Source organism: Pelodiscus sinensis, chromosome 7 (assembly GCF_049634645.1).
Source record: "Pelodiscus sinensis isolate JC-2024 chromosome 7, ASM4963464v1, whole genome shotgun sequence".
In the NCBI taxonomy this organism is placed as follows: Eukaryota; Metazoa; Chordata; order Testudines; family Trionychidae; genus Pelodiscus; species Pelodiscus sinensis.
The window spans coordinates 22,925,001-22,945,053 of NC_134717.1; the positions used below are offsets into that span (position 1 = coordinate 22,925,001).

A 20,053-nucleotide genomic window follows, 5' to 3' on the forward strand; every position below is an offset into this window, starting at 1 on the left:
ACATGCAGCTGCACTTCCCTGACCCTTCCTGAACGGCACACGGGGAGTGGGGGGCTAGAGGCTGGAGCTGCCATGGACAAGGGTCATACACCCTCAGCCAGCCCCTTACACCGGCCTGGCTGCCTGCTTCTTAGCAAGGCAGCCTGCATGTGAGCCCTGGGAACCTGGTTGGGAGCAGTTGCAGCCAAGCGCCAAAGCCCACTGTTTTTTTCTTGCTTTACCTCTGCTCATCGACATATTTAAATGTTCCAAGGCTGGAAGGAAGCATTATGGTCATTTAGGCTGATATTTTGTTCATATCATAGAATTTTGTTCATACCATAGAATTTTCCCACAGGAAGTGGCATAGGCTGGGCCACTGTTTCACACACAGTTCTCATTGGCTGGGAATGACAAAGAGAGGCCACTGGGGGCTGTGAGCAGCCATGCCTGCAGACACGCAGGTAAACAAAGCATCTGGCAGCCTACTAAAAGCTAACTCTCATGGACTGCATGTGGCCCGCAGAGGTTCCCCACTCCCATTTTAGAGAAACATCTAATCTTTATTTAAAAATTGTCAGTGATGGAGAATCCACCAGGACCCTTTTGTAAACTGTTCCAATGGATAATTATTCTTACCATTTAAAGAAATTTACCTAATTTCCAGTCTGATTTGGTCTAGATTCAACTTACAGCCATTGGAGCATGTTATGCTTTTATCTATTTGATTAAGTATTTTGTTCCTGATATAAATACTTTGTAGACAGTAATCAAATCACCCCTTAATTGTCTTTTTTAGATTGAACAACTTGAGTCTATCACTATAAGATAGGTTTTCTAATTTTTTTTTCTTGTTGCTCTTCTCGGAACCCTTTTCAATTTATCAACATCCTTTTTGACTTGTGGGCACCAAAACTAGGCACAATATTTCAACCACCAGTACCAAATATGAAGTTAACTTTGCTACTCCTGCTTGCGATTTCTCTGTGTATGCATTCCAGGATCCTCTTCTTTGGCTATAGCATCACACTGGGAGACCATGTTCAGCTGATTACCTACCACAATATTTCTCAGTTACTGTTTACCAGGATAAAGTCCCCCATCCTGTATCTATGGTCTATTTTTTTTGTTCCTAGATATGTACACTGACATTCATTTGTATTAGAAAACACATTGTTTCCTTCTGTCCATTTTACCAAGTGAGCCAGACTCCCCTGAATCAGAGACCTGCCCCTTAATTAATTACCACTACCGAAATGTTTGTGTTATCAGCAAATTAATTAGTGATTATTTTATGTTTTCTTCCAGGTCACTGATAAAAATGTTAAAATAGTGTAAGGCCAAGAATCTCTCTCAGAGGAATCCCACTGCAAACACACATACTTGATGACAATTTCCCATTACAATTACAGTTTAAGGCCTATCTTTTACTCAGATTTTAATTCACTGACTGTCTGTCACATTAATTTTACATTGATCTAGTATACTAATAAAAATTTTACATGGTACCATGTAAAATACCTTACAGATGTCTAGGTATATTACGTCAACACTATTACTTTTATTTCTATTGCAAGGTAATTTGATAGGATCTGGTCTCAATAAACACAAGTTAACTTGAATTAATTACCTGTGTCTTCTTTAATTTTTATTAACAGAGTCCCAAGCAGAAGTGCTGGAATAATTTATATAACAGGAGTGCTGAGAACCATTGAACCAAAGTATAAACCCTGTATATGATGGAAATCACTTTCATGCCAGAGAATACAGCAGCAATTTCAGCACCTATTGTCCCATATCTGCCGCTCCAGTATCTTGCCTGGGATCAATGTCAGATGACAGGTCTATAATTTTCCAAATAACCCAAATTACCCTTTTTAAAAATTGGCACATTAGCTTTCTTCCAGTCTCCTGGAACTTCTCTAGTGCTCCAAGACTTATTGAATAGCAGCATTATGGTTAAAAGAAAGCTCTTTTAAAACTCTTGGATGGAAGTTATTTGAACCTGCTAATTTAAAACATGTCCAACTTTAATATCTTCTGTTTAAAATGCTCAAGAGATATTTATGGTAGGGAAAGAATGTTGTCATCACTATATATTCAGAATAGTATTTTCTGTTTTATCCCCTCATACAGAACAGAAATATCATTATTTATATTTCTACCATTTCTATATACTGTACTAATGTAGAGATAAATGATCCAGTAACCCAGAACTCCTTGTTTTAAAAGGAGGCTGGATAGCCATCTGTCTTGGATGGTTTAGACACACTTCCTGAATCTTGGCAGGGGGTCAGATTAGATGACACTTGTGGTTCCTTCTAATTCTAGGAAGGCTAAGTCATACTCCTTCTGACTCAACCAGAGTGCAAGGCACATTGCCTTCAACAGACTAGTGAAGCATTGTGTACTGTACAGTAGATACTGTTGTATTTTTCTTTCTCTCTGAAAAGTGCCTAAAATCTGTGCCAGGGGTCCCAAAGCACACAAATCAGAATCTCTGTTGAAGACTTGCCTTTGGAGAACAGGTTTTCATAAAGTAATATACAAATTAGAACACGGCAAAAATAACAACAACAAAACCCAACACAAAAAAATAGGATCAACAATCTTCACCTAATGCTGAAATGAAAACTAACAACCTCAGTGGTCCACTAAGTTACCACTAGCAAAAACACTATTCTTGTGATAATTCTAGTTGAACAAGAAGCAGGAAGTACTAGAAATCTGACAAATAAGCTTGTTCTCTAAGACCAACGTTTCAAGCCCAATTTTATAGACTCAATAGGTGAAAACATACAATCCAGTTTTTATATGTGAACCAAACTGCCACTGTTTTGAGGGTCACCCATCAATTGTTTAAAAAGTACTTAATTTGTTGCCTATATTTCTAGAGTAGGATTTGATTATTCTTATTTGTATAATATAAGCTGTTCATTGTCAGAATTAGTTCCAATTCTTTTTTAATGGTGTACAACTTCACACAAAGCAGTTGTTCTCACAAGCCAGAAAAGCAGCACAGTGCAGAAGAGTATTACATGAAATATTAAAGACTAATTAATTGTTTCATGATAGAGATAAATCTGGAGCTCTCCATAGAAGTTTCTAACCCTACATTTTATTTTAAAAGGTAACTAAAATATTTTCATCTGAAAATATCTGTTTCAGATTCTATTTCTCCCCTACTACTGTTAAATATACTATTAAAGCCATAAGTACATGGAAAGAGGTATTTTTACACAGCTTTAGGTGTTAGTATTTTATCAGCTATAACAGTGACAAATACAGAATCCTGACAACTAGAAAATAAGGTCCTGGTTTTGAGAGATGTTCAGTATCTTCTCAGATGTGCTGATTAGAACTATAGGGAAAATAGTGATTCCATTGCCCACAGAATTGGAAAATTTGAAATGAATTCAATTTGGAATGAAAACCAAATATTTTGAAAGACTTTGAAGTGGAATAAAGCCCTACGTCTGGGGCAGTCCACCTGGCAGCTTTTCCATAGCTATGGCCTGGAAACTAGGAAGTTGGTGCTCCCAGGGCCTATGATCTCCCAGTTTCCCATTATCCTGCTTGTTGGGTTGAAGGGGAGCCAGAACTGTAAGAACCCAGCTGTGCCAGGGGCCACAGAGCTTTGGCATTGTGGCTCTTAGGATTTTCAGGCTCCTTGTCAGCATATTATGCTGGCTGCTAAAGACCCAGGAGCCAGGTAGCCTGGGCTCCTAGCAGATGGCTTGCTAAGGAGCCAGGCAGGTAATCTGGCAGGAAACCAGGCAGATTTCTGATAGAAAATAATGTGGGTTCCATCTAAACATTGCTGAAATCAAATTGTCTTCCTGAAAGATTTCACACTCTCAGCAATTGCTGACAGGAAAAAATCATTCCATTGGAGAATTTCTGACCAGCTTTTGCGCTGCTATCCTTAGCTTCCAATGGGCGAGGTGGGGACACTACAGCTCAGGGAGGTACAAAATTTAACTAATTCACTTCAATTGTATATTTTTTATATTCTGTTTCTGATTTTGCATATAGGATGGTGACTTATGTAGAATTTGCATGTCATTTCACTTTTCACCTGGATCCTGCCATAGGAGTAACTGGAGGTGGGAGGGTGCTGGTTTAAGTGTGCTGCAGAGTGTTCCTTTCCAGGCCATTATGTGTCTAGATGGATATGCTACTCCAGGGTGATTTATGCTGATGTGAAAGGAGAATGCATCAGGGTTACAGTGAGATGCAAACTTAAGTGTTATAAATTAGACAGCAACAGTATCTTTATCATGGGACATTTGGAAGTGTGCACTATTGAGTTGATCCAGTGCCTAATCCAAGCAATGAGAGTTTTTCATAGATTTCAGTGGGTGCTAGATCTGACCTTATATGAAATCTAAGAAAAAGAATCTTTTATAGAGACAGGAAAAATTGTCCACTAGTTAAAATGCTACCCTGGGACTTAGGAGATTTGGGTTTAATTCCATTCTCCATTGCAGACTTCCAATGTGACCTTGAGCAAGTCATTTATTCGCTGTGCTTCAATTCTCCATCTGGACAGTGGGAATAATACCATTTCCCCACCTCATAGAAGTATTGTGAGGATAAAAAACATTAAAGACTGTCAAATACTAGGGCAAAGCAGTCATAGCACCCTAGTTATATATGTCATGGAGTCAATGAATTAGATTAATATATTTGAAATACCTTACTGCATACCATTAATTGACAGAGCACAAAATGGGACTTTTTGGTAGTATGTTAGCTATATAATGTAATACTTCACTGTCGTTCATCATTGGGGATGGAATCCATGATCTTTGTTGATGATGCAATAGTAGCCTATTAGCCTACATGCTAATTAGTCAGTCTCTCCAGTTGAAGTGTTCCATTGTGGTTAAATAATTTAAAAAAGTAATTGGAGCAAGGGGACTGGATCCTCAAGCTCTCTCTCTCTCTCTCACTTGCTCACACATGTGTGTGCATACACACACTTTAAGCTGTTCCACTGTGGATAAATAATGAAAGAATCATTGGGTCAGAGAGAGAGAGAAAGAGAGCAAGCACGTAACATGGAAATCACCTGCTCTCTTGCTGGTTAGAGAATTCAAATGGGTGGAAGATCTCTGCTCCAGTTACTTTTGAAATTATTTATTGCAGTGGAACAACTTCAAAAGGAGAGACTGAGAAAGCCCCTTGTTAGATCCTCTTCCCAACCTTTAGTGTGAGCCTCTATGTAGGGGCATAAACCACCAGGTGAGGTCTGAGAACTTACTGAATTGGGCCCCACTGACAAGTTATATGAAGAATCAACTATCTTCCCCAGGTCACACAGCTCTGGGACTTAGGCATCCAGATATCAGGTATGGGGCTTCAGTGCACATGTGCAGAGGCAAAAACACAGGCACTTAGGGAACTTTCCTGCAAGAAACTAGTTGCTAGGAGAGTTTAGGAACCAACAGGATTTGGGGGGGAGCTAAGCAGGAGCTTTCTGAATATCAGTGGGCCTGATTCTGGGATTTGGGCATTTAAAGTTGAGCCTTTTATTAATCTAGCCCTAAGTCTATGCCACTTTTACACCAAAGGTGTTGGATAAGTGATATCAAGATACCATAATGTAAATTATCTCTCGATTCAACTAAATTAGTGTCTAGTGCCGGGTTTCTGAAAATTCACTGCCCTGCAACACCCTTCTGAAAACAAAAATTACTAAACAACCTCACAAAGGGAGACTGAAGCCTGAGCCCCACAACCTCAGACAGAGGGATCAAAGCCTCCCGTAACCATGTTACACTGGGGGAAGTCAAAGCTTGAGGGCTTCAGCCCTGGGTGGTGAGGCTTGGACTTTGACTTCAGTTCTGAGCCACAGCAAGTCTAATGCCAGCCTTGGAGACCCCATTAAAAAGGGGTTGCAATGCACTTTGGAGTCCTGACTCACAGTTTGAGAACCACTGGTCTAGTGGCTCTACCTGAAAATCTCCAAGAAGAAAACAATGATTACTTAAAACAAAGCAACTACAGAAAATGTAAAGCCATGCAGGCAATGCAGTTGATCTTCAACAAATATCAAGAAGCATCCCATAAGGTTACAAGACTATTAGCTAAGGATGTGGAGAACAAAATCTTGGTCCAAGATTAAAGAGCATGTAGAGCAATTGACAGAGAAATGGAAAAAAAATACCTTAACATAAACTGTAATAAACTTGTGGTAAGTTTGTTCAGGTAAACAAAAGGTTCCCTCTAAGACCCAAGTACATAGTTGGCACATCATTTATAACAAATAACAATAGCAGCACCAGGCAGTATTTCAGACATTTCAAATGACTACATGTAAATATTACAGACCAGATCCTTAGCTAACCTAAACTAGCAAAATTCCACTGAAGTCAATTGATACATTAATTCACACCAGCTCTCTCTCTCTTCCTCCCATATATATGTAAATATATAAATATATAACTCAGGCATAACCTGAAGGTGCCATTCTTAGAGTGAGAGGATAGTTTAATTTCCATTGTCATCTATCTCCTGTTCTTTCTGCTGATAATGTCAACAATTAATGTCAATTCAGATTGGTATTCTTTATATTAGTAGTTGGTCACTGGGAAACAACCTGGCACTCATTGCACTTATTTCATATAGGCAAAACTGCCATCAAATAAATAGTTATGACTTTTGGTCAGGGAAGAATTCAGACTAGTGACATAGAGTTGAAAGTATCTGCATCTCATTAATAATTGTCTGAACTATCTAATCTCGTACATCTATACAGTTTATATCCAAGAGATTCCTATATAGAACATATCATAAAGATGGCTTTATACTCCCAAGTAATATAAAAAAGTGCTGTAGTATTTTTAATATTATCCATTTGATTTTATAACATGCTAGCATCTTTATGGAGATTATGTCTAGAATTGTCTGGCTTATGCCATCTGAAAAATAAGTCAAAAAGGTACCTGGTACATCAGTGAAGGTCTCTCCAAGGACAGATATATGAAATGGTAGGTCCATCTCTCTAAGTTTCAGCAATACTTTAAAGAAACTCTCAGGGTCCTTATCATGTTCCCTTGAAATAAACAAACAGAATTTATCTTGAATTAGATGAAGTTTACCTGGAGGAAACTTTTTACCTAATCAGAGTAACATTTCTCTTAACCTTGTTTTTTGGTATGGGGGACCTCAGTCTTCTAAGCAGGACTTCCTTCTCTGCTCACCCACCATGTGTGGTGGCTTATACCACATGGACTTTTATTTTTCTCAGTCTAGGATTCAATACCCAAATCAACCTTGTGAAAGTCTTAAGCCTTCTCCCCGGCCTACCTTTCTGAAGGCACGTGTTCACTCTTTAACTTACCAACTTACATAGCACATAGATTTTAAATATTTATTTCACTCAGCTAAAAGCATATCTCTGCCACCCCCAACAGAAAACACTGAGAACACCCTCATTTTTTAGTCTGGGAGCATGTGTATTCCATGGGCAAGTTAATGTTTGATTCATAAAAATCTACAGAATCATATTTTAGTAGTATCACCCTTTCAGTGTGATGGAGCCTCGCTCTGTGCTTGTAGCTACATGTCCTCTGGTTGGTGAAAATGTTGATAATACAGTGTCCTCAGAAATGGATCAAATTGAGTAGCATTCAAAAGCCCTTTCTACCATAAACACAATGCTATTAAGCAAGACCATTTAGAACAATTATGTAGCTATGTATTTGAGACAAATGTTTAAAGTCAGGTTTTTAAACTTATACTTTAAACATGGGCATGTCAAACATGCAGACCTCACAAAGTAAAATTCTGGCTATTGATTAACAGAACATAATACAGGCAGTCCCCGGGTTACGTACAAGACAGGGACTGTAGGTTTGTTCTTAAGTTGAATTTGTATATAAGTCGGAACTGGCATCCAGATTCAGCCACTGCTGAAACTGACCAGCGGCTGACTACAAGAAGCCCGAGGCAGAGTTGCTCTGCCCTGGGCTTCCTGGAATCAGCCGCTGATCAGTTTCAACAGCGGCTGAATCTGGATGCCTGGGACAGAGCAGCTGGGGTGCTGCTGGGTAGGTCCCCGCAGCGCCGCACCTCAGCGCTGCAGGGACCAACCCGGCAGTACCCCAGCAGCTCTACCCCAGGCGTCCTGATTCAGCCGCTGACCAGCAGCTGACTACAGGAAGCCTGAGGCAGAGTCCCACTGCCCGCGTCCTCCGGGGCGAGAAAAGCCCCGTTCGTAACTGCGGATCCGACATAAGTCGGATCCACGTAACTCGGGGACTGCCTGTACCTGATTAATGATTTTAATGATAAAGATTATTATATATGGAAGGAGTGCTTCAAGTTCTTCATAGTAAAACAATCTCTGTTTGAATACGATGGAAAAAGGCATATATGCCAGGCAAAAAAAAAAAGAAAATTAAAACATAGTTAGCATGGCCTTCCTAAGCAAGAACCCAGTGACAGTGACCTGTATGTAATGCCAGCAGAGTCCTTCCAGTGTAGCAGTCATTGATGGGTAAGGTATAAGCTCCTGACAATCCAGAAACTGTTAACTCCTGCAAAGATTTGTCTGACTAATTTCATTATGAAGCTACAGAGAATATACTGGATCTATGATGTAGTCTACCTCATTTGGCAGATATGTAGAGGAATCGATTACAAATAATATCAGAAAGAAGAGACTCCATTTTATATTCACCTTTACAATATAAAATCATTGACTTCACAAACATTTCCAATGTCACATTAAGGAAACTACTGTCTCATACTGAAATGACGGATTAGTTAATTCCTTGAAGAAAAAAAACCCACTGCAGCATGCAAGGAATTGTTCAAAGAATTTTGTTGTTGCATTGTGTAACAAAACTGCTGGCTTGCACTGTTCAAGGGACTTTCTTCTTAAGTTAGGTCTACACTAGACCTGGCAGCTCGGTTTACGGTACGCAACTCCAGCTATGCAGAATACTTACCGAAAGCCAAGCTTGGCAGTGTCTCTACAGTGGGAGGACGATGGGAGTAAATGCTTCCGTTGGCTTTCCTTACTCCTGGCAAAAGCAGGAGTATTGGGGTGCCCTCTGAGTTTGATTTAGTGAATCTTAAGTAGACTCGCCAAATCAAAGTCCAGAAGATTGACTGCGGCAGTGTCAACCTTCCATGGAATGAAGACATAGCCTTAGTTCCCATAAGGAGGCTGAGACTAAAATTATCCTGCATACTGTCAGTGCCACAAACAGAGGTGCTACTAAACTGGAGTTTTGCACAAGATACAAATGTTTTAGTGCTCACTGTGAGGTGCTACCCAAGACATCTGCAAGATTCTGTGCTTGCTGTTGGGCAACAGAATTGCTATATATCCCTCAGATATTTGCTATATATCCCTCAATTATTTTCTGATCACTCATACTATTAAAAGCGATGGCACTGCCTGGTTTCAAGACTCTATCAGGATGTGACATCAATAGTAAGACCAAACTAACTTTCTGGAAGACTTTTGATTTAGCCTCCCAAGACACTCTTTGCTCTGAAGATGTTTGGAATGGTTGAGAGAGTCACTGTTGAAGTCTAAATGTACAGGATATGTTCAGATGCCAAGTTTATGTTCAGACACCATTATTATGCAATTGCAAAGCTACTTTGGATGTTTTCCAAAAAGCAGACAAAGAAAAATAACCACTGACAATGTATGCATTTATACCTGCTATCCAGAAGGCAAATTATCAAACAATGGAATGGACCCAGAATGATCCAGCAAATCCAAAACTACACTCTCCTGTCAGGCCTGGATGGATGTTGGAGGATGGATGGCTCACACTACTTATGTGTGAAATACTATACATTCCAAAATCAATCATTCAGCTAATTAAATGCTTGCGTGCAAAGACAAGAGGCTCACCAGCCTGCAAATGTTTGGCCAACAGACTGCCTTGTACAGAGAAGTGCAAGTGTAGCACAAGCATCAGTGTGACAGCATATCTAGCTGTTCTGCCCTAAACAGAAATAGCTCTGCTAATGACTGGTGAATAAATGTGCTACATGTCAAAGCTAACTACACTAAGATTACTAAAGACCAATGACTTTTTTATGTACGCAATGCGTCTATGTTTGAAAAACAATTTTAAAATGATGATTTTTAAGCATTTCTCTCACAAATATATTTAGATAATTGTTCTTGATTTGTCACATTTGGTACCATTGTGTTTGAGGGAGAAATGACTTTTGAATGATACCCAACTCAACACATTTCTGATGACATTGTGTTATCAACATTTCCACCTGCTAGAGGATATGGAGATGGGAGCCAGCCAGTCCTCACTGCTGCACCGCAGAAGGTGACATCATTGAAATTATGAGTCTGTGGATTTTTATGAATAAAATATCAAGTCCCTTACCTTTCTATCACTAACTTGCCCATGGAATGAGATTTTGCTCCATTGTGCTCTTAGGCTATTTACACTGTCCCTGGCAATAGCCCAACAAATGTTTATGCAGAAATAATATGTTAGTCAAATGCATTTGCTAAAAAATTCCCAAATGGAATTTTATATGTAGATATGAAGAATATAAAAATTCTGATTTTTAGTGCAATGGATATAGAAGAAAGAACACATCTTATGTGGAGATTTTTTGCACCATCAGGCCTTTAAATTACTAATTGGGGGAAGGTAGTTTTACTTTCATGATGGAAAAAAATAATCTGTAAACACTAGTAATTTCATCTGGAGATAACTAAAGATTTGGGATTATTTTTTGACAGTCAATGTCTTAAAAAAACCACTGGATTGGTTATTTTAAAAGAAGGACTAGCATCTAGCTTTCATCTTCTTTATTATGACAGAATGAGAGGTTAAAAGGCACCATAAATGAATAAAAATTTCCATAATTTGGTAAATTACATGAAAATGGAAGGAGTTATTTTCTCTATTCTAAGGTGTGATTATCATAATATTTGTTGAATTTAATTACTCTGCTTTATATTATTATACTTTGGACAGATGTGGACCAGATGTCTTTAAAATACTTTTGTTTTTAATTTATTATTTAGAAACTTCATCTGTTTTCCTTCTTGTGTTACAGCAAAATTGACAATTTAGAAGTAGTGGTGTGTTTCTTCCACAGACTAATTATGTACAATGAATCTGTAGGTTTATCACATAGATATATGAAACATTAATAATTATATAATTCAGGATAATGCAAGCTAAATGACATCTTCAGCTCTATATGTGTTAATTTCTAATTCAGTCAATACTTTTTATTTACGGATTTATAACAAATGAATCTTTTTAATGTTTAAAATAGTACTTTTCTGGGCTTAAAATCTTCAGAAATGTTGAGGTCTAGAAAATTAGATTACCCTCCCTCCCCAATAATTACTTTAAGAAGTCGTATATCCCCCAGCTTTGTTTTGTTCCCAATAATAAAGTGGAATGCAACAGCATAAGCCTTGTAATTTGTTTCACATCTGTGGACCAGGAGTTTTCATGAAGATGGCTCCAATAAACTAAAGTGGATGAGAATACTGACTCAGAGAAAATTCAACAAGTCTTTAAATTATAAAGACCCAGGACTGAAATACCAACAAGCTGCTTGTATCCATACGAATAAAATAATTATCCATTTCTGGAAGGATAGCTGATGGGTAAGAATGTACTTCTAGTGTTCTCAATTCTCTTCAAAAAATCCATCTGAAATGAATGGAACCATTAATTCCTTTATAATTAAGGAACTAGGCATCTAAGTGGCCATATATTTTAAGAAGAGCTGGAAAATCTCAACACAAAGCAAGGGACCAGACTTGTCAGGAGTAAAAGTGGAAATGATAAACTGTGCAAGGAAAATAATCTGTGTTAAATATTATTCTAAGAGTTATGAATATTCACTGATGGCTTCAATCTCCCACTGAAGCAGGCAGGTACAGGCATTTAGTACTTTATACTATTATTGGCAGTGATGCACTGATGTACATAATGTGTGCTTATCACCTACAGATGCTGAGCAACTGTAAGTCAGTTGAAGTCCTTAGGACCTCTTAGATTCAGGCTTGAAATATATACTCAAGTGTCATATGTCCACACTTACCTCATCTAGACCCTCTAACAAAGGTCTCTCCCTGCCTGCACAGAAACAGGTGAGTCAGCTGCAATGTTTCCTGTGATTCTTTCCATCCATGTGCAGAATAAATGTTATGATGTGTGCCAAAGTTTGTGCACCATCAATAGAAATATATGCTGCGGGCTGGTGGTGTCAGTTGTGGGCTCTGTGCTGGGTGGTACCTGAGTCTCTTCTGGGTGGCCGTCCAAGTACACAGCTTATAGGGAACACTGGCCAGCTGCTTCTTACTCCACCTTCCATTCTCAGGGACGGGGATATTCTCCTGTTTTGGGGTATTCAGCATCCATATATGGGGAGAAGTCAAGCAAATTGGATGCAACCATTAAGCATGCCCTCTAAAACGTATACAGATCTATATCTAATTATGTAATCCCTCCATAATGGTGTGGCCCCTACATTGGAGGAGGTCAGGGGTCCCAGAGGCAACCTCTTGCAAGGGATGGTGATGGAGTCACCTGTGCAGGAGCTGGCAAGTTAACAAGAGGCCCTACAATTTGTGGGGAGGTTCATGGCCATTTCACAGGTGGCAATATAAGTGTGGTGAAGCCTAGTCATCTGCATAGATTTTTGATATTGACGGCAGTTGGACAGATTAAGGAAAAGTGAGGGGGGAGAGGAAGACGAATTTTGCACTCACCAAAATAGAAGTAATTTTACATGGGGAATATTTAAATTTTTCTTGCCCACAGAAACCCCTCATATGGTTTTCCCATGTGAACATGTGATTCTCCCTTTCACATTTTCCTTGTATAATATTTAGCTTTTCCCTCTTTTCCTGATATAAAGATAGTAATAATTTATATGGATTTTAGGGATGCATTTAATGTTTTAGTTTTTTTTTTAAATTTGGAGGTTTATTTTATTTCAGTATTCTGTGACTTTTATAGGTGCAACACCATTATCATTTTATTTTTAGTTATTTAGTTTGGCTTCTAAAATGTTTCAGGCATGTGCATCTATATATTAAAATGCATTCTTATATTTGTAAGTAATAATGGTATAGCTATCCCATCAAAAGGGAAAGCGATATGTTTCTTGGCTGACATGGGGAAATCATATACAATTCAGTCTCCCTTACTCAGCAACAACTGCTAAACACACCAGATTGTCATAACAGTGATTGTGGGAAAAGATGAACACAATATGGAATGTCTGTTCTATAAAGATCTTATCACAATGACATGCATTTTTGCTGCATCTGTTGCATTTTTGAGTTTTGTTAAGCATTACCAGTTATATATACGCATTTTTTTAAGGGCAACATATTTGGGAAAATTTAAGCTAATATGAAAGCCTATGATCCATTTTTCTTCATTATCACATATTTGAAATGATCTTATATTAATTTTTGTTCGATTAAATGCTTGTAATTATTCACCTAGTAAAAAGGAAACAGAAACTGGATGTGATATGAACAAATTCTAAATTTGGATTTGAGAGCATGAAAGCTGCTTGGAAGACAGTTTCTGGCTACACAACAGCTACAGTATGGACAAAGGCAACACATACTTCTCAGATTTTCCCTGGCAAAATGTCTCAACTCTGAGCAGGAGGTAATGTCTTTAGAGCAGTTGAACCTTCATATCTAGGTAACAAAGTTCTTGTTAGTGTTAGATTATTAACCACTCTAGAAGTGGCTACAGAAAAGTATGGTCTAGCAATCTGACCACTGTACTGGCAGTCAGGAATTCCTGAGCTCTGACACTAATCCCCCTTGTGAACTTGGACAAGACATTTAGGACTAAATTCTGATTCTAGTCAGTGGGAAATTTACCTCTGTGATCAGGATTCAGCCTCCAATTTCTCCATCTTATTTTTTTCATTTGTAAAGCGGGGATAATAATGTTTATTTCTCCACACACAGAAGTGCTGTTTGGGCTAATTAATCAATGCCTCAGATCATCCTGGCTTAGCCAAATTGTGTTTGGCACAGGACCCAACAGGGGAAGAGGGGACAAAAAAAGGCTTCACATCACCTTGATTTTGATTGATTTTGTGACCAGCCAAAACTCCTCTTTGTGCTGGCTGATAATGGTCCTCAAAAGACTATTCTGTTATTCAGGGAATGACTGAATTTAGCAGAGGTTTCTACCTACCTTTTAGTCATTTCCAGAAAACAGCTGTTTTGTCTCTGGTTCAAAATACAGTGTATCATTCATTATTTACAAAGCTGTGAGCAGCATTCAGAGGTAAACAAAAGGCAGGTCTCTGTTCCAATGAAATTACATTTTAATGTCAGACATAACAAAGAGAGAATTGGGGTGAGAGGAGCAAGCGATATGAGAGGCATAAGCCAGCAGAGCCATGAAGAAAAGACATTGGAAAGACAGATGCAACAATCAGAGACTTCAGAGGTAGAGCTGCAGAATTTGGAACACCAGCATGGAGCTGGTAATAAGTGGAGGTGACTGTGAATACAGACTTCTGAAGGACATGCTGTGGTGGGATGAAGAAGAAATCACCAAATAAGACACTGAAAAAGTAGCCAGGAAAGTAGAAGAACCTGTTTAACAGAGTATCATAAGAACCCAGGGAGGGAAAACAAGAATGCAATGTTGAAACGAATGGAACAATTGAGAGTGCTGAATGCAGCAGACTGAAGGAAAAGGTTGGAAAATAGATGCTTGACTAATGGTAGGTTATCTGTGATGTTAGTGAAAACAGTCAGAGTGGACTGCAAGAAGGAGAAGCCTGATTACAGAGGATCCATTTAGAGGCAGGAAAGTCAAAATGAGACTAGAGGTTGGCAGCAAATGGGAGAGTCAAGAGTGCTTGAAGGTGGGTTTATTCATGATTGGTGAAACAGCATAATTTTTTAAAGTAACAGGGACAGAACCAAAGCAAAGGGAAAGACGAGGAAAAATAAAAGTATGAGAGATGGATGGAGAGAGATAAGGAGCCTGAAATAGCGGCGGACAGTAGTCAGATTTTAAATGGAAAACGGATGGAACACTTAAGATTCAGAGAGTAAGGGTGGGAGTGGAGGATAAAGGGAGAAGAGAACTATTACACTGTATCCACCTTTTCTTGGGCTGAGAGGGAGATAGAGGAAATGTTGGAGAAGATCTAGAAGGCCGTTAAAAGTAAAGGTGACAGTAATGATAGGATAGCCGTTAATTAAGGAGAAAAAAAACTGTTTGGGAAGGAAGAGTTGAATGAAGAGAATAAATCTACAGTGGAGAAAGTTAGCCTTGTCTTTGGATTTTTCCCAAAGGCAATGAAAACTAAGGATATGTCTACACTACCCTCCTAGTTCGAACTATGAGGGTAATGTAGGCATACCGCACTTGCAAATGAAGCCCGGGGATTTGAATTTCCTGGGCTTCATTTGCATAAGCGGGGAGCCGCCATTTTTAAAACCCCGCTGGTTCGAACCCCGTGCAGCGCGGCTACACGGGGCACGAACTAGGTTGTTCGAACTAGGCTTCCTAGTTCGAACTACCGTTACTCCTCATTTCACGAGGAGTAACGGTAGTTCGAACTAGGAAGCCTAGTTCGAACAACCTAGTTCGTGCCCCGTGTAGCCGCGCTGCACGGGGTTCGAACCAGCGGGGTTTTAAAAATGGCGGCTCCCCGCTTATGCAAATGAAGCCCGAGAAATTCAAATCCCAGGCTTCATTTGCAAGTGCGGTATGTCTACATTACCCCGCTAGTTCGAACTAGCGGGGTAGTGTAGACATACCCTAAGGCACTAAGCAGTGAGGGGAGAGAAGCTGAGAAAACAGTTGAGAACGAGAAGTGAGGACTGTGGCTTATTTGGAAGGACAGTGTAGTGAAAGAATGGATGTCGGAGGAGAGGGTGGAGGTAATAATAGAAACTATAGAATCAGTGAAAATACAGGACATCAGTGAGGGAAGATGAGGCACAAAAGCAAGAGAAATCAAATATGAAACTAATGAGAAGTGAGTACTGAAGCAGCAGGAAAGAGCATAGTAATTGTTGCAACAGGGAGGACAGAGGGATGGCAAGGGTTACAATTATAATCCTCATATTGGTGATAAACAATAACTCAAAGTTAAGGATGATATTGTGGTTCCTTACTGATTTGACTGCTAGAGTAAACATGAATATAAAACATATATGGGAAGAGTGAACCGAGTCCTCCAACGCACTGTACCAAAGGTCAGAAACAGGTCTAATTTCATATTGGTGACTTTATATCTGGCCAGCCCATTCTCAAAAAGCTAGAAGTAGCATGTTCAGCTCACTGAGTGGAAATATCTTCAAAGGAAGAATGCACTGAACTAAAATGAAGGACTCACTTGATGCCAACACCTTAGTCCTGGCATATATCTGTAAGTACTGTTGAGTGTCGTTTTAAAATAGACTATATTAAAGAGTGGCAGCATGATTTGGAAAAAGTGAGCATGACCTTGGAGATCTGGAACTGCACTGTCACTGACTTCTCTGCCTGAGTTTCCCCATGTGGAAAATGGGATCAGTAACATAGCCTCACAGGAGGGCATTGAGGCTCAGACTCAGTTAATGGTTGTACCTAAAATGGATAAAATTTGTCTTAAATGAAAAATCATTTTACAAAAACATTAATTGAAATCTGAAACACATTCTAGTAATTATTATTTTCACATTCTAGTAATTATTATTTTCATGGAGGAGGGGCTTTCTTAAATCAAATTATTTAAATATATAGGTCTTATATTGTCTAGATTATGATCAAGAAAAAGAGTTCCCAAAAGGAGGAGTAACATTCTAATACAATTTTTTTGGTAAAAGTGCCTGTGATCACTGCAAGAGATATCTGCCAGGAAAAAAATATTGGAAAAGAAATGGGGGAAAAAGAAATAGCTACAAAAAATGCAAACACTAAGGAAAAATCCATTACTAAGCCTAGTTTATCCAATTTATTGAAGTATTTTTCCATCGTTGACATTTCCAATAGGAGTTATAGATATAGTATAAAAATGTAGCTAAATATAGTGAGTTTTCTTCCTCGGCTGATACACTTACACATCTCTTTTCTTTAATTGTGCCTCTAAACACTGTCTGGCATCATCAGCATCAAAAGTTATCACTAACCCTACAGGTTAATATAAAATGGAGTGAGAGAAGAGAAGATGTTTTTGCATCAGTTTCACAAAAAAAGGTTACCCAGCAACCTGATTTTTTAACAGTAGTAGGGATAAATGATATTCAACAGGAATAAACAATACAACTTAAAAAAAAAAAAAAAAAGCCCTGATCCTTGCCTGAAAATGAGGAATGAATATGCAAATCAGCAGAAGCAAAGATGGAACTGAAATGGCACAAAGCAGCCAGAATACACTGGTGAATGTGACTCTCTATTTTTCATTACAGTCCATAACTTGTGTAAAGTGAGAACTGTGTATTTTACCTCCACATTTTTCAGATTACTTGGCTGAGAGAAATGGGTGGCATGCTGCTTTACGCTAGAAAAGCATTTTCTACTATCTTGTGTTATCTGGGAGAGATTCATAAAGAAAAGAACCTTGGGTGTTTATTGTTTAGATTCTTCTTGTTCTTCCCTCACAATTAATGACAAAAACATCAAAATAAAATACTGTGCATTTCCTGTCCAAGGAAACCTCAGGATCAGAATCAGTCAGTGAGTCTTCTGTTTATTCCCTATAGAGAGACAAAGACCCAACTCTGATCTTAGTTACTCTGGTATAAATTTAAAGTAATCCATGAATTTGAGTGAGGTTGCCATTTTATTGATTTGACTTCAATAGCATTAACAAAGATTTGCACAAGTATAGCAGAGCAGAAAGTGATTTCAAAGTCATTTTTAATTTATTTTGCACAACAATCCAGAAAATCTTATTAATGCAACTAAGGGTGTGTCTAGACTACAGGGTTTTGTTGACAAAAGTGGACTTTTGTCGACAAAACTATACCTGCGTCCACACTACCTCTGAGTTCTGTCGACATAACGTCGACAGAACTCAGCAGTTTTGTCGACGCTGGTAAACCTCATTTTACGAGGCATAACGCCTTCTGTCGACAGAGTTTCTGTCGACAGGTGTTATTGCATGTAAACTGTCCTTTGCGTCCACACTACCATGTCGACAAAGCAGCTTGCTTTGTCGACAGAACTCAATGTAGTCTAGACGCTCTTTGTCGACAGAAGTTTTGTCGACAGTATCTGTTGACAAAACTTCTGTCGACAGAAGCCTGTAGTCTAGACGTACCCTTACAGAGTTTAAATAAAAAATGTTACAAAAAACATCAGACCTTCCTTTCAAAACCTAAGGGTACGTCTAGACTACCGCGTTTTGTCGACGGAAGTTTTGTCGACAGATACTGTCGACAAAACTTCCATCGACAATTTGCGTCCAGACACATGGAGTTCTGTCGACAAAGCAAGCCGCTTTGTCGACAGAACTCCGTAGTCTGGACGCAGTGTTACAGGCAATAACACCTTCTGTCGACAGAGTTCTGTCGACAGAAAGTGCTATGCCTCGTAAAATGAGGTATACCAGCGTCGACAAAACTGCGGAGTTCTGTCGACGTTATGTCGACAGAACTCCGCGGTAGTGTAGACGCTGGTATTGTTTTGTCGACAAAAGTCCACTTTTGTCAACAAAACTAGGTAGTCTAGACACACCCTAAGAGAGGCCTAATTAAGCATTGTGCCATTCCCCAGGGTTATGGTTAGGCATGATGCAAAGGCCAAGTGTCACATATACCTTAGAAGCAGCGATACCCTGAAACAACTCATCTGAATGTAACGTATTGCAATGTAAAATGGTCATAATTTATATAAGATCAGGTAATGTAGATTAGCACTCTGCAGAGTGTCAGCCCAGTCTATCGGTCCTTATGAAAGAGCCAGCAGCAATGGCTGTATTGAAACTCAGCAATGCCCTTTGCTGCAAAATGCTATCAAAAAGGTTTGGGAGGAGTGACCCATCAAGGCTCAGTTCTCTCCTACACCCTTTTTAACACCTATTTGGAGAGATGGGGAAATTTTCAGATGTTATTTCTTAAATGCCATCCTTCCCTCTCACAGAATACCATCTCCCACCTATCAGCAGGCCTGACATCTGAATGAAAGCAGCTGACTGAAGCTGAACTCAGGCAAGATGGACCTGATGTGGGGAACAAAGGGACACTCTGAAGAGCTCTGACAGAGAGAGCCTGTCCCAGACTTTTAAATTGTTTTACATCTGGACACATTGACTGTCTGACCACTCTCAGAACTCCCAAACAACTGACGATCACTTATATAGGCTTCAAAAAGGCTAATAGCAACCAGTTCTTTCCTGCTGGTTAGTCTTTTGCTTTCCCAGGGTGCACCTACACTACAGAGTTTTTTCGGAAAAACAACTGTTTTTCCGGAAAAACTTGAATTATGTCCACACTGCAATCACATGCTTTCAAAAGAAAATTGAAAGAACAGAGGGGTTTTTTCTGACATTGGTAAACGTCTTTCTATGAGGCCGAAGCCTTTTTCTGATGAGCTCTTTTGAAAAAAGGTATGTGTGGATGGGGAAGAGGGAGTTCTTTCAAAGAAGAGGAAAGAGGAAAAAGCACAAGTGCCACTCCATCCATAGTAACCACAGCTTAAATGCAAGATAGCATCCATTCAGTTTGGATGCTATCTTTCAAAAAAGCAAATCGCTTTTTTGAAGCGATTGGGCAGTGTGAATGCTTTCTTTCGGAAGAAGTTTTTTCGGAAGGTATCTTCCAGAAAAGCTTCTTACAAAAGAAGCCTGTGGTCTAGACATAGCCCCAGTGTTGAAGTCAAAGGTTTCCTGATCTTATCAACTCTTGCCTTCTGGGGGACCAAACAAGATGTACTCTGATGGTCCTTTCCCTTTTAGACACAATTGAGGGAGACTCACATACCTACCACTAGGAAAAGCATTATTGTTTGCACCCTATCATGTGGAATGATGCTTTGGCCATGGAGGTCTATGACATGATGACTTTCAGACTGGATTATACCATATATAGCACAACACATTAATTCTCCACTAACTATACTGC

General features: G+C 39.1%; 1 protein-coding gene across 8 annotated transcripts in view; it reads right to left on the reverse strand.

The window, feature by feature from the left end:
• The window catches only part of QTMAN (queuosine-tRNA mannosyltransferase), a 349,427-nt gene that overhangs the window by 53,388 nt on the left and 275,986 nt on the right, over positions 1-20,053 (reverse strand). For 7 of the 8 annotated variants that reach the window (XM_075933321.1, XM_075933319.1, XM_075933320.1 and 4 more), the window contains one exon: positions 6,930-7,039. In XM_075933321.1, coding sequence (XP_075789436.1) covers positions 6,930-7,039 — 110 coding nt within the window. Of the gene's footprint in view, positions 1-91; positions 103-3,280; positions 3,341-6,929; positions 7,040-20,053 lie in introns of all 8 variants that reach the window. The other variant, XM_075933323.1, reaches the window with a different exon arrangement.